Source organism: Aulonocara stuartgranti (assembly GCF_965226115.1).
Source record: "Aulonocara stuartgranti genome assembly, chromosome: 5".
Lineage (NCBI taxonomy): Eukaryota > Metazoa > Chordata > Actinopteri > Cichliformes > Cichlidae > Aulonocara > Aulonocara stuartgranti.
In genome coordinates, this window is record NC_138943.1 from 36772301 (window position 1) to 36787389 (window position 15089).

The 15089-nt window shown below is 45.2% G+C and overlaps 2 protein-coding genes across 2 annotated transcripts in view; one reads left to right on the forward strand and one right to left on the reverse strand.

Moving 5' to 3' along the window:
• The window catches only part of LOC309706775 (transcriptional repressor scratch 1-like), a 409990-nt gene that overhangs the window by 267488 nt on the left and 127413 nt on the right, over nt 1-15089 (forward strand). The gene's annotated exons all lie outside the window — the stretch shown is intronic.
• The window catches only part of plxnb1b (plexin b1b), a 98627-nt gene that overhangs the window by 4454 nt on the left and 79084 nt on the right, over nt 1-15089 (reverse strand). The window contains exons 9-37 of the mRNA XM_082533853.1: nt 14536-14644; nt 13584-13692; nt 12206-13108; nt 11556-11690; nt 11358-11480; nt 11032-11125; nt 10760-10926; nt 9207-9358; nt 9002-9104; nt 8167-8303; nt 7844-8020; nt 7272-7494; nt 6938-7180; nt 6662-6841; nt 6423-6571; nt 5831-5931; nt 5381-5598; nt 5130-5308; nt 4983-5049; nt 4022-4168; nt 3744-3909; nt 2447-2550; nt 2262-2346; nt 1868-2034; nt 1456-1616; nt 1223-1370; nt 1073-1137; nt 892-967; nt 704-778 (exon numbers count right to left, since the gene is read on the reverse strand). Of these exons, the coding sequence (XP_082389979.1) occupies nt 704-778; nt 892-967; nt 1073-1137; nt 1223-1370; nt 1456-1616; nt 1868-2034; nt 2262-2346; nt 2447-2550; nt 3744-3909; nt 4022-4168; nt 4983-5049; nt 5130-5308; nt 5381-5598; nt 5831-5931; nt 6423-6571; nt 6662-6841; nt 6938-7180; nt 7272-7494; nt 7844-8020; nt 8167-8303; nt 9002-9104; nt 9207-9358; nt 10760-10926; nt 11032-11125; nt 11358-11480; nt 11556-11690; nt 12206-13108; nt 13584-13692; nt 14536-14644 (4763 nt within the window). The remainder of the gene's footprint in view (nt 1-703; nt 779-891; nt 968-1072; nt 1138-1222; nt 1371-1455; nt 1617-1867; nt 2035-2261; nt 2347-2446; nt 2551-3743; nt 3910-4021; nt 4169-4982; nt 5050-5129; nt 5309-5380; nt 5599-5830; nt 5932-6422; nt 6572-6661; nt 6842-6937; nt 7181-7271; nt 7495-7843; nt 8021-8166; nt 8304-9001; nt 9105-9206; nt 9359-10759; nt 10927-11031; nt 11126-11357; nt 11481-11555; nt 11691-12205; nt 13109-13583; nt 13693-14535; nt 14645-15089) is intronic.

Sequence of the window (15089 nt, forward strand, 5' to 3'; positions counted from 1 at the left end):
TCTTAGCTGACAGGACTGGCACCATGTGTGTTGGTTCTGCTTCAGTATCCAACATGTTCTGTAATAAAGCAATGCTCTGCTGCTGTCTGAGCTGCTGTTTCCTTCCGGTCAGTTCAAAGCTAAGGTGATCAAAGCAGGGTATGATCCCCTTAAGAACTGTCGCTCACTGGGTAATTTCTTCTTTCAAACCATTATCTGTAAACACCCCCCCCCCCCCCCAAAAAAAATATGGTTGTGTGGAAAGATCACAGCAGATCAACAATTTCCAAAATACTCTGGCACCAACCACCAGCAACCGTGCCACATCTAAAGTTACGTGAGTCACCTTTGAAATTCAGCAGCTTGCCCAGGCCCACATGTCTAAACACAGTGTCAGCCATGTGATTGGCTGGTTAGATAGGAACCTTGATGCGTTCACATCCCACAAAAAAAGAAGCTGCTGAAACTAAGCAAGGGAAGGATTATTGCTTGGATGAAACGGAGCTCTGGAGTGAATCGGAGGCTCTTTTGTAATGAACATAACTGATTACTTCAGAAAAAGAACCGAATTTTATCAATGAAAAAAGACTTTTCAGAATTTTATGAAAATTATCTTAATTAATTAAATTGTATTAAATGTGTTTTGCATTGTTAGACAGTCTCCACATTGTTGCATCATGGTGTACTGTTCCACCTCTAGTGGCTGGAAAGAGTAGAAACACACCTGGTCGTAGTATTTATTGATGTACTTGTAGAGCTCGTGCAGTGCCACCAGGTAGTTCAGTTCTCCCGAATAGTTCTGAAACACAAGGCATTGAAGTGAACGGCCACACTGTGTGTGTGTGTGTGTGTGTGTGTGTGTGTGTGTGTGTGTGTGTGTGTGTGTGTGTTCTGAGCTGTGGCTGCACTCACCCTGGACAGTTCAGCTAGAGCAGAGTTCATCTCCTGGTCACTGGCTGAGATGGTCTGCCTGATGTCAGCATAGTACCTGCAATAACCATCACTGTAATCAACCTCAAACGTACGACTGATAAAATACGTTTATTTCACAAACACCTGTTCAGTGTTGTCTGAGCAGCTTAAGCAATCCAACCTTTCCACCATCTGTTTGTAGCGGGGGATATCTCTGGCATACAGCAACTTGTTGATGGGCGAATCCTGTTCAAAAAGAAGAAGAACGACATTCAAAGACACAAGAGTAACAGGACGCTGCTGGAAAACTGGCGTTTGCAAACGTACTAACCCGGCCCAGCTTGTGCTCTGCAATCGTGCACGAGTCCATGAAGGTCTGGGCGATCACAGAGAGCACGGCATCCACGTGGTCAGATGCCTGGATGTCGAAGATAAACTGGGGATTCTTCACAATATTGATCCAGAAACGCAGAGGGAGACTGGAGAAACAGTACCGACAGTATTAGATATGACAGAGTCCCACTATCATCTGCCAGCAGCGGTCTCTATCAGACTATCGTCTACCTGTTGGTCTTCCAAATATGGATGGTCTCTGAGTCAGAGATGCCATGTTGTGCTGCCTGCTCATCCAACAGGTCGAAGAAGTACTTGACGGCGAGCGGGACAGGACGGCTCGTGCTCAGGATCACCGTGAAAAGATCGTCCACAAACTTCTGCAGCGTCCCCTGACAAACACAGTAAAGTTCACATTAGAGCATAAGAAAGTGAAAGTGTCAGCACTCTGCTCTTGTCTAGCTAAAAGAATATATGCGTGTGTCTGTTTAACTTTGTAGCGTTGTAGCTTACAAATTAGGAGAACAGCTGTGTGTAGTTTAAAAAACAGATTGATTTTTAGAAAGTGTGGTACTCCTGTACTCCTCATCTCCTTCCTACAGTCTCTACTCAATGGGACTAGACCCAGATGTGTGTGTTGTACCTTCATGGACAGCAGGCGGGTCAGGTAGATCTCAGGGATAGCCTTGGCCCTCTCTCTCTCCCTCAGGCTGCCTCTGCGGTGTTTGGGCAACTCGGGCTCCTCACTGGCTTTTACCAGATGCCACAGCCTCACTCCACCTTCATCTGCATCCTCCAGCATTGGCGTCTCTGCACACACACAGGTTTGATGCTTGCCTGTGACTCGCTCTCTGGTTTTGCTACTTTTGATTTCCTCCATCTGTCACTTCATGTTCCACATAAACACTCACACAATTTGAAGAACTGAGTAGGGAAATGATCGAATCGTTTTTACTGTCAGTGTGACAGTCAAATAACGTCTAATGAAAGATGAACTGGCTGACAAGTTGATTTATCTTTTATTTGAACAAACTCACTCTCTCCTGCTATGTAGTCGTGGTTGTCATGGTGAATGTGTTTGGTATGACGAGGGACCAGTGCCACCGTTGCGCCATCTGGGACCTATGGAGGAACACAAACAGCCATTGGTGTCGGCCGTGTCCTATCCCAGGCTATGAAACAGTGTAGTTTGCTTTGTAAAGCATTCAGTGATAACTCTGACCTTGTAATGCTGAAGCGTGTTAAGGCGTTTCCAGCTACCCTGAACCACAGATGTCAAGTCCTCGTCTGACAGGATGAGATGACCGGCAACGCCCGACCTCCACTCTGCATGACAGAAGGCAGACGCACATCAGCACAGTGATTGTGGGACATGCTCATCTTAGCAAACTCGAGCGACTTAACGATGTTCACAAATTCATTCAGGTGCTCCCATCATCAGCTCAGGCTGATGTTATCATGCAGGTACTGACAGTGCTGTAAAATTTAAATTTACCACGTTTTTCTCTCATCTTTGAGGAAAGTGTTGACAGACTGAGCAGTCAGTGAGCTTGGTTTGGATTCGTTTTTGTCACGCTGTAGGGGGCGCTACAGGGCAACAAATATGAAAAGAAGGAACGCTAATTCACGAGCGCTGCACTTATACAGCGCCAAATCACAACAGTCGCCTAAAGGCACTTTATATTGTAAGACCCTATAATAATACATACAGAGAAAAACCCAACAATCACATGGTAGTCAAGGTCCCACCGATGTTTTCCACATCTGTCCTGCTCTCATGCCCCTAAACCCCAGTCTCTGAGAGCCTAGTCCACAGAAGCAAGAGATATTTATCCTTGTAACACTTTTCACGTACATAAGTCAAAAAGTGCAAAGTTATTAAAACATGGTTAAGATGATAGTAGGAATCAAACGACAGGCGTTCAATAAATTAAACATGCCTGTCACAACCCTGAGAGGTGTCAGGCACCACAGCCAAAGCTGAGGCCCCTGAAGCCATCACACAAGTTTACTTGTGAGACACATTTGTGAATGACCTCCCGATTCAGTTATTTCCTTTGTTGCGATGAACTCGTCCTTACAGCTCTGCGACTTCAGTTGGCTCGATGAAGCTGCACACCTGACTTCCCACGTCTGCTCCCAGTTTATGACTCCATATTTCTGCTGGTGTTTTAATGCAAATGAAGCCCTCTCTTTATAGCAGTCAGTGAAACGTCCTGCCTTTCCCCATTTTGTTTTATTGCTTTTCTGGTTGATCATACTGAACTTTCTACTTATCCTGTGAAACTAAGCTCTCTCCTCTTCACTCATTTTACGTCGCTCAGCTAATTTGTTTGGTTATATTTTATCGAGCTGCTCCTTTATTTTATAAAAGGTCCTGTTTACTCTTTTAGATTTCCCAACTTATGGGTAAACTAAAAGAGAGATCATAAAGAGACATAAGTACCAGATTCCTCGAGGCTGACACGAGGTGCATCAGTTTTCAGAGTCTGGTGTGTCACGCAGTGTGTGGTTCTCACCCAAGTCCAGCGACTCGGCGTGCGGCCGGTGTGAGAAGGATGTGCCTTTGTACACCTGATCCAGTAGCTTCTCTTTCACCTGGGTAATGGTGTCGCAGTCCAGTACTTTGGAGGGCACAGGCTGGGTCTCATTGACCCCTCCACCCTGCACCAACACATTCAGTGTCTGCAGGGAAAAGAAGAGTGAAAGGAGGGGAAGACAAAGAAAAATACAACCTCCTTGGGAATTTTTCATTAGAGCCAAAATGGTTATTTATTTCAGTCTAGACTCCCCTCACCAGGGTTTTGTACTCTACGTCCTCTCGCAGCAGGCGGTTGTCGTTCAGGGTGTACTTTGCTTTGCCAGTAACAGCATCCACCGGTCCTTTATCTACCTGGTGCTTTATGGCCCTGAACAGCATGTACAGAGGCTCCCCCGCTGAGTCCTACACACACACACACAAATAATTAACACACTGCAATGCACCAATTCTTACACAGTGCTTCTCTACACACTTCATGTGTTAAAGAAATGTTCTGCTAAGTCAAACCTTGAGGAAAACCTGAGCTTCATATTTTCAGATTGGTGGAGCAGGTCTCCTGTGAATCAGGAGGTTGGTGGTTCTAGAAAGCACGTAGGTGCAGAAATAAGTGCTTCTATGTATGAGTGTAAACAGATGAGGCATAAAGGAGTAGAAAAGCGCTATATAAGAATCAGTGCATGTACTAGAAATGTTTCCACTGTACTGGAGTGACTGGAAGGACTTTCATTCCCCTCTGTGTTTTGACATGTCAGTACTGGAAACTGCTATTTAAAAGTTACTGCTGTGTGCAGCAACGTGGGTAATTTTTCTATTTACATGTTATACGATATGTAGTTGAGTCATTGGTGCAAATGTCAGCTTTATGCACTGAAATCCTTAACGCAGCAACATGCTCTGAGGGCTCTCTGAATAAACACAAGCACAAATATGTACTTTTCTATGAATAGTGTGATCACAAAACAATAAATTAAGCATGTTTTGTTTTTTTGCTGTGGGAAATTAAAGCGTTTGCGCACTGACTTTAATGAACAAAAAGGACACAGGTCACAGCTTTAGTGGCTGCTTTTTGGAGCTTGGTCCTAATTTCAAAGTCATTATATTCCACTTTAAAATGCCCCCAAGTAAAATCTCAAAGTCTTAAAATGTTTTATATCCCAATATTTTTAAAAAAGACTTATCCCTACTACTGTGCATCACTGCTTTTATGTTGACTCACCCTGAGGAAAGCATAGAGGCAGATAGACATCCAGTTGGTCAGCAGCTTCTCCACCACTGTCTCTGTTCTGCAGAGAATCACACACACTTGCAGCAGCATTGCAGCTTCTGAACATGCCAAAGACTGAATCTATGAGCAGCAGCTTACCTTCGTAACATCAGTTTGGGGTTCTTGGCCACATACTGCTCCACCAGATCATTCAAGAGCGTCTTAAGGATGTCTGTGAAATACTCCAGCTTGCCATGAAGCGCCACCGTCAGCAGCGAAGCCACGTAGGCTCGGTCTCTGGGGGAGAAGGTCCGCTGGCTCTCCAGAGTATGGATGAACTGAGAGGAAAAGAGGAGATGAATCCTCGCTCTGCAAAGCTTCATTTTAGCTGTGATTGTGATAGCGACTACCTTGGTGAGGAACAGCTTGCTGTTGAGCAGGTTGGAAAGCTGCACCAGGCCCTGCTCCACCGTCTGCCGCCGACACTCCTGAACATCCAGGTCTCGTCTCAGAGGAGACTCTCGGTGGCCGGGGAAGAAAATGCGCTCGGCATACATACGGTAGTCCAGGAAGGGGATGCCTGAGCCGACCAGGTCACTGGACATATCCATCATCTCCGTCATCAAGTCTGGATCAAAGTGATTAAGAACACAAAGGTCAGAGGCTGCTGCTACAGGCCAGTGCCAGGAGGCACGAGCTTGTAAATAGCAGCTGGCAGAATAAAATCTGGGGGTTCTCTGCTCTCAGCCTATCGCAACTATAGAGGTGAAGAAAACTGATGAAACATGGGGAAAAGGCCCTCCTATCTCCCGTCTTCATCCATATAGCCGCCGCTCTCTTTTTTCCTCATAATGCTGTACCTGTGAACTCTTTCTTGCAGCGGTCCCTCACACTGGTCTCCAGGTTCTCCAGTTGGATCTGGACCTTCTTATAGTCCCTAAGAGCCTGCTTACTCTTCCTCCTAACAGACGGGAAGAAGGTTTTACATACGATTAGTGGAAATCCAGTCAAACTGTGCAAGAAATTGATTCTGTGGACAGGTGTGTTTCAAATTCAGATTAGCAGTATCTGTCATTCATTCAGTTCATTTTATCAGCTATCTGCTGCAGAATTCTGGCTCAGTTGTAGGGGATTAAATAATTATTTCACTCAGTGACATATAAATCAATTTATAACTTCCATGTAACGTATCCGGGTATTCTGGGTTTATTTGATAGGACGGAGGAAAGTGGGGAGAGAGAAAGAGCAGGTCCAGGGTCAGACTCAAACCTGGGCGTGTGAACTGAGCTTTGAGACATGATTGCATGTCCAAGTGGGCGACCTAAACTGGGACCCAGTACTGCTCATTTCTTTATGTGTGAGCAAACATGAATTCAGCAGGTAGAGAACCACTGTAGCACTCATCTGCACACTAAACACACAAAAACACAGACTCTCAGTCCACCCACTGACCTGTAAATAAGCACAATTATGAGCACAATGAGGACCACTATGGAGGCTCCAACTCCAACTCCAATCTGAGCCTCTAGTGGGAAGGTGGACAGGCTCAGGTTGTCGTACTGAACCTTGCCGAGATAAAAGTTCAGGTTGCCCATCTGGACCTGAAATACATGTTAAATAAAAAAGTGAGGTGCTTTCAAACTTGAGTGGCCCATCAGGCGCTCACACGGTGGTGACACTCATTTTCTCACAGTGAATTCGGGGAGATTGTCAGAGCCCTCTCGCTTCTTGCCGTTTGGTCCTGGTGCAGGCTGCTGTGGTGGTGGCTCACAGTACAGATGGTTGCTGGTCAGGGTTTTCACAGCACATACACCTTCTCCAATCAACACCACCACCTCCTCTTTAGTGATGGCTAGGTCCAGGTGTTCCCCCTGAGAACAGGCAATAAGACATAAGAGATATATGTTATGTCTGCTTATTTTGTCAGTAAATAAATAAAACTGAAACATCGCTGCCTCTCCTCTCACCTCCAGCTGGATGAAGCTGCCTGGGTTATAGCGATATGCCTTAAGAGGGTCCTGTTGGTTCAGGGGTTGCAGGGTGGGGTTACGCTCATAGCTGAATGGCTCAGAGTTCAAACTGCTGAAGTCAAAGCGCAGATTGTCTAGCAAGAACTCCACTGTGACCCGTGACCACCAGATGGTGGAGTCCACCATCGGAGAGCGGCACAGGATGAGGGAGGAGGAGTTTACCTCACAGCGCTCAACGAACTGATGAGAAAGGCAGATTTGGGTCATTTGGGTTAAAAGGTGTGAACGATCACTCGAATGAACTGCTCTGTGCTGAGCAGCACACACCGACCTGTTTGACGGAGCAGAATTGGTCTCCGGAACAGACGGGGTCAGGAACCATCCTAACCGACCTTCCCAGGGTTTTCTTCCATTGCTCTCCTTTGCTCCTCTTCCTCCGCCGTTTCCTCTTCTTGTTTTGGCCGACCGACTGGAAGCGGGAGAGAGTCACCACCATTCGGGGCTCCTGCACCACATCCAGGTTGGATCCAGACAGCTTGATCAGTCGACCGCCACTGTAACAATCCAATCAACCAGAGCAGGTTAAAACGTTGTGATGCATGCTCAATCGCCCAAGTAAGGAAATCCCAAAAAGGTGATTCTGTTTATCTGGACGCAGAAAATTGTCATGTTGATCAATGGTCAAGGAACTGACCTCACAGCTCATTGTTCATTCAGTGGTGCTAGTTTCAGTCATTGTGCAAAAGTACTGTTTATAAGGTTGCAGTGTAGTCACAGTTACAACCCGCAGCCAGCTGAGACTGGATGAAAACGCTACGTCCAAGTGAACAGAATCAAGTTTTTAGAGCTTCAGAGGTATGAATACGTTTTGAAGGCTGAATGTGTGAGGGCTTTCAGACTTACTGCAGGAAGCTCCTGGCTGGTTCGGCACGGGTGATGTTGGGGTTGTTGGTGTAGTGGTAGGCGGGGCTGCTGAGGTGACGCTGGATGCTGCCGTAATGCAGGGTGACCTGGTGGTCTCCTGTTTTATTACTGCTCCCCGTCACACACTGAACACTGTCACTCTGCACCTCTGACACACTGAGGGGGGAACAAAGAAATGATGAGATCCTAAGGTGACACGAGGAGGTCAAAGGTCAGTCTGACCTTACAACCTTAAATGAAGAAAAACAGTAGCACCGACTTTGCATTAACCACAAACAGGCCATTATACGTGTGTGTCTTACATGTTACAGGGGACGTCCCCGACAGTGATGGTAAGGTCAGCGGGGCGACCCGTTAGAAGGTTTTGGCCAGTGATGTTCAGGGATGTTCCCCCCGCCTTGGGGCCTCTTTCAGGTGACACTCCTCTCACAACTGGGTTCTAAGAAGAAGGAGAGAGCAGCTGTATTTCACAGTGTAACACAGCTGTTTGCTTCTTGTTGCATATTAAGAAAGTCTGTCGATAGTGAGAAACAAGGACTTTTGGACTGGCTTGTGTCCTTTCCCAGTTTGCCAAATCCAAGAACTTATTCTTACACTTGGATCCTCTCAGCCTTAATAAGACAGAGATCCAAGGAAATATATGGAAAGAAATTCCAGTGTTTATGTTAAACTATTATCTAATATAGGGAGATGTATTTACACAGATTTATTTAAAAATGTGGACTTGTTGAGAAATATTTGTGATTACTGATCGTGTGGTTAAAATCATTCATCTTAAACGGTTTAAGAAAGGTAAAACTTGGCAAAGATTTCTTGTTTCTTAGATGTGCGACTTCTAATATTGTATGAATTATACTGTTAAAGAATGCAGCCCACATTATGTTATTATGGATATGTGGACCAAAGAGAACAAACAGAAATAACAGCAGATGTTCTCTGCTTCAAACACCTCCAGTGTTAGAACCACAATTTCATTATTTTATAAACAATTAATAAATAGAAAGAATATTATACTAAACTTTCACCTCTTAAAGTCACATTTTTCTCCCAGCAATGTAGGTTTTAGTGTCCTTTGATGCAACAAGTTTCACAGACAGGTCAACAAAATCTAATTTACTCTACCTGAATTTAATATACCTGGTAGCTGAATTTCTGTCTGGAGAGGCCAAATTCTCCTCCATTCACTCTCACAGACACATGATTCGTCTTTAATCCGCTGGCTTTGGTCATGCACACGATTCTGGAAGACCAACATTGCTCTTCAGAAAACCAAGCCATGTTTCTGTAGTTTTCTGATCAGTACAAAGAGAGTCTATGAGAAACAACAGTAGTGCATGCATACCTAGAGGAGACCTCATACAGGTTGGAAATCACTGTGCAGGGCACGTCAGCTACTAACACAGACTGGACGATGTCTTCAGCCTTCTGACCCAGGTTGGAGCCGGAGATGGTCACCATGGTGCCTCCTTCCAACAGGCCAGAGAGTGGGTCGACCTGATTGGAGGCAGGAACAAAAAATCCAAACAACCTTTCTAGTTTTTGACCAATGCAAAAGCATTCACAAAAGAAAAAACAGGTCCAACCAAGTGTTTTATTACAATAAATTCAAAGCAAGTGGTGAAGCCACAAATGCAAACACATATTTTTAACCCTGTAAGACCCAACCCATCAAAAATGTACCCATCAGAAAATTCTGATTATTTGGAACTGAGATGTTTACTAACCCTTATAACAAAATCCACAAACGCTGTTGTGAATGATATATTTTTATTACATTTGATACATTGGGAGTTTTTGGCAACTTTTTGTTAACAACAATGTTAATTTTAGACAAAAAAAACGTTTTGTCCATAACATTTTGAAATTATGGCAAGTATTGATCACATTGATGAGATAGAGGTCTCAGAAACTCACGTATCAAATATGATACAAAGGGCATTATAGGGTTGAATTCAGTGCAACTTACACTCTCTGAGGGCATTATTATCACTGACGTCTAACACAAAGAAATGCTGATCAAACAAAAGCTTTTTCAGAGCAGGACTAACAGTATGATTTCCCTCAGAACCTTAAAGTACGTGAGCAACAGCTGTGTCACCATCTTTAACAGCTAATAATTCATTTTCCAAAATATAAACGGATGTAAACTCCCCATATCTTGCGTCTTGTTAAAGTTAACATCTGCTACACATATACTGCTTCACTGTTTCTGAAATAACGTGGTCAGTCTGTGTCCAAGTAACCCCTGTGAGCCAAAAGCTCGAAAGAAAGCTTATTTTGAAGGCATAAAATCAGAATTGTGTTTGTACATTTAGCACTCAGATCATTGGGAAGCTTTATTTAAAGAGGATCTGCTGTTTTCCCTCATTTTCTATCAGACATACTGTTCCAGTTTTTACTTTTTTCTACGCTTGCCTCTGTATGACGTTAAAGAGAAGGGATATCCTCAATTTTGTTTTCCCATTTCCGACAGACAGCTCTGGCTTTGAGCAGAGAAGAGCCTTCCACCTGCTGTTCAAACTTGTGCTTCTGAGGGGCAGCCAATCAGTGGCAAGTTGGTGTAAAGCTTAAACAGATGAAGTGATGAGCTGATGAGGCCTAGTGTAAGATAAGGATGTATTACATCTTCGAATAATGACTCCACTAGAACACAAATGGTCTCCAGTATTATAATATCTTCCACTGTCTCAAACCAAAACGTATATCAACAACATGTTCCATCTAACTGTGATGGCTGATCATCATTGTTCTTGTAATTTTGGGACAATAAGTAGTAAGTGAGAGTGATAAGAGGAAGAAGTGAAAACTTGACAATAAAGCCTCCAATTATGATTGTAAGCAGTTCAAATATAAATCCCAGTGCACTGTATTATTTCCCACACTCTGAATACTCACAGAGTGTATGACGGGAGCAGGGCACGTCTGCTGCACAGGTTCACTGCAGGAGTTTGAAAACAGGCAGCTGGCCCTGGGACCGCCACACCACGCACAGCCGTATTTTGGGTCTGCTGTGTGGCAACGGCTGCAGTCAGATCGACCCACAGAGCAGTTGTACAGAGTCACTGAAAGCACAGTAGACATAGAGGAGCAGCAGACAGTTAACATGTGCTCATAATGAAAACTAACAGCAATATGTTTAAAGCACAACAAACTTAATATGACCTTACCATAGAGATCACGAGAAGTGTCTACATGGAAGGTGTCCCTCCTCTTCACATACACCAATGCATTATACTCCTGCACTGGGGCAGAGTATGTGTACTGGACACAAGAAAAAGGCCCCATTTTTTAAGGTAACATTAAAACTAATTATTCATTATCAGTTACACTCCAGACAAGCGCTGCTTTACAAACACAGGTAGCAGAAGAAGGGAAATGTTCATCCTGCCTGGGGAGGGTGAACCGGCCTTCATTTAGTTTTACTTTTGCCTTTATTTAATACTGAAGGTAGCAATTTTATGAAGGTACTAATGCTTTATAAACAATATCAGACCTGGTGTAGCTGACATGTGATGTCAAAGCTTGATGGGTTCATGTCATCTGGCTCCACGTAGGCGTCTACCACCACCGTCTGCCCTTCAATAACCAACACACACTCGTAGTCCAGCTCTGCATCCTGAACACACAAACACTGCATGAAAGAGTACACTGGGCAGGCAGCTAACAGGCTCGATGCTGTTGTGTGCTGTACCTGATACAGATGGAGGTTATGTGCCAGTAAAGTGATCTTTCTCTCCACTCTGACAGGGAGCAGTGACGAACCCTGGACCTTCTCAACACACGGACAAGCTGAGGAACCCCAGCTGACATACGAGCCCTCGTCCCCCTGCAGGAGAACAGATCACACGTGTTTATATTCACATACACGCAACATTTACAGTGAGGTGGATCGAACGAACCATTTAATATATTCATTCTTGTTCAGGGTCAGTTTTTACTTTCCCACAAGGGATTGCAATTGATTTCAGTCAGATGCAGGGAGTCATGGGGGGGATGTCGGGATGGGGGCGTGCTCAAGGTGGTGAAGATTTTTGTATAGAGATAATGAAAGAAAGAGTCTGGAAAAAGGAAAGGTGAAGATATTTAGACAAAAGAACAACTGCTGCAACTCAGGAGCAGCCGGGTTTCTTGAAGTCAGTCTGTGCAGTGAAAGGATACAGATTCCAGGTGTGAGACGGAAGAGGAAATGCAGGGAAAGAATGAGAGACTAGGGAATCAGTTGTGAGCTTTGTTCCTATAGTAGGACTCCAGTCAGAAGCTGGAAGCACAGGGAGGGTGCTCACCCTTTCCATGAAGAAGAAGAAGTAGAAGCAGGAGGAGGATTGAGGCGGCTGAACTCACCGGGAGGAAGCCATCAGCTGAATCATACTGGTAGTCCAGCTCTGAGTCAGCATTCAGCAACTGGGGAGGGTAGGACTGGGACATGCGGTCAACCTCCCCATCACCTGAGAGCACGGTGGCAGCTGAAAATGTAGCCGTGTCATTTTCTGCCTGGACAGCACCCTCAGTGTAGTTTTCTGCTTCCTTTCGCCAGAGGGGCACCTCAGAATCAGCAGTTGGGCTTCCTGCCTCAGTGTGCAAGTCTTGCGGTGGTACCAGTGTGGGTGTCTGGGTCGAGTCCAAGTAAAGGGAAGGCTCAGAATCAGCCGGTTCACCCATATGGAAAAGTGTGGGCGGGGGAAAGCCAGGCAGCACCATGGTGGGAGCCTCTGCCAGGGTCAGCGCTTCTTTGGCTGCCTGCCGTTCGCTGGGGGGTAAGGCAGTCACCACCTCTGGTGGCGAGGAGTCTGGGATCATCAGAGGCACGACAGGGTCCAGGTCCCCACTAAGACCATCAGCCACGGTGACGGGCATCAGCTCTGCCGTGGCCATCGTGACACTCTGTGTAGCTACAGCATCTTCCCAGTCACTGTGTGTGACAGTCTCAGAGGCTTCACTCTCTTCTTCTTCTCTGGTGGTGACCTCCAGGCCTGGAGAGGTGCTGGGTGGTAGAGTGGGAGGCTGAGGGGGCAGGGTCGTGCCCGGGTGGGTTGGCTCATGGCTGGTACTGGTGTATGAAAGAGTAGGCGTTGTTAACTCCTTAGTGGTAGCTATGGTGATGGCGGCTGCGGTTGTTGTTGTTGTCTTCGTCGTGGCAGTAGTTGGTGTGGTAGGAGGAGTTGTGGGGGTAGCTGTTGTGGTAGTGGTGGCTGTGATGACTTTAATAGCTTTGGTTGTAGGAGGAGAGGAGGTAGGTAGTTTAAACTGGGGGAGGAGGAGGAAAAGACGAGGAGAGGGTGAGGCAGAAGGAAAAAATAAAAAGGAAAAATCAAGGAAAAAAGAGACCATGTGATCTGAGGTTAATGTGGCTCATGACACCTGAAAGACAGTGATTTGTGTTAGCAGCGCTGGTTTTAACCCATCTTAAAATGCCTCTGGGCAACTGTTTTGAAGTGTTATAAAAACAAACAAACAACTAATTTCAGTCGGTTTTACTGCCCACAACCTCTAAAAGGTTGTACCACATTACACAAGAGTCCACTCATGCAAAGTGTAACGACAGCGCAACTATTCTGCAGTTCAAGACTCCACAGGAAACCTTAATCAAAGAGAAGAATGCACATCTTTGGCTTATGGGCGACGAACTGACTGATGAATGCAAATGAAGCTCCAGTTCAAACTGGTGATCAGTCGGTGCTTTTCCTACAATGTCTGCATGTGACGTCACGCTGCAGCTTACATGTTGGTTGTAGATGATCACTCCCTCCTCACAGGTGGGCTTGTGGGTACACGCATGCTGGTGGACGCACCAGTTACAGCCCCATCGGCTTAAAACACAACCGCGGCATCTGCACACAGACAGGATAGAAATTGCCTTAGCGACTGTACAAGCCTCTTTTCAAGATGAGAGGCAAACAGTGATGCAGGATTAGGAGCTATGAGAAGAACGGCTCTAATAGAAGCAGATCTAACTGTTGGAAGTCTCACAGATTGATCAACACGCACCAATCTGAGTGTGTGCGTGTAATTTATGACAACACAGGTTATTATTAACTCCTAAATACAATGAAAGTGTTATTTGGGATTTACACAACACTACAATCATTATAAGCCATATTTAGTGAAACAGGATGTACATGCTACTTCAAGTCTGGAAATTTATTCAAGTTTTAAAGATTTTAAATTTCTTTTATGTACAAACTGAAACCCAGTACAACCTCTGACTGTAATTCTATTGTTTTTTGGCCATTCTCTACTTGTGTCTTTCATTATATGTCTTTCATAATGCATCTATGAGCCGCTGCTCATAGATGCATTATTCTGATATCTGATTGTTGTAGTTACTCTGTTGTTCTCACTGGTCATTTCTACCTGCACGACTCAATAATTTCAATAAAACTTGCCAATTGCCAAGTAAGCGAGCCTTACTTGGCAATTTCTAAAACCCAGGGTCACAGGCTTGAACAGGGGAATTAAAAAGAGGACAGTGAGTGGGCGGAAATACAGACACAGATATAATAACGAAGGGCGCAAGGTGAACTGATGGAGGGACAAAGAGTGACCCAGGTACTAAACAGAAAAGCACAGACTCTGATGGTGAGTGAGACTCGATTAAAGGGTCTGCATGAACAGCACAGATCAGGAGGAGACAGACAGAGAGCACAGCTGATAAATCATCGGCGATAACTCACGGCTGGCTGCCAGACAGCTGCTTAACGGCTGTGCAGTCGTAGAAGGTGAAATCCCTTGCCGTGACCGTGACGTTGCCAAAACGTAGAGACAAGGTGACTGTGACAAAATCTGACAAGAAAACACAGATAGGAGCACAGCCTGAGGAAAGAGAACATAACAAGTTTCTGCTCAGAGCGCAGCGCTGAGCGAGCACAGTAAGAAAAATATTTGGTCAGGCTTACCGTCTCTGATCCACCGAGTCTCGAGAACGAGCTGCACAAGCCGAGGGAACATAGAGGCCTAATGAAACCCATGTGCACCATCCTTGGGGTGCACAAGGACGGTGACAAACACAAACACAGCAGCTTCCCTACAAATGTTCAGTTTGATGGATGTTTAAAACGGGGAGCAGTTGTGTACCACATCTACAGTATCTCCTCATAAAGAGCAGAAACTGCGATCAAAAGGACTCAAAGTCCTGACCTGAGCCGTTTCCTTAAACTAGTACAGAGTCTGTTTGGGGACTAGAGAGAAAAAACCCAGTTTGTGTCACCACTCGTTAAACTGTGTTTAC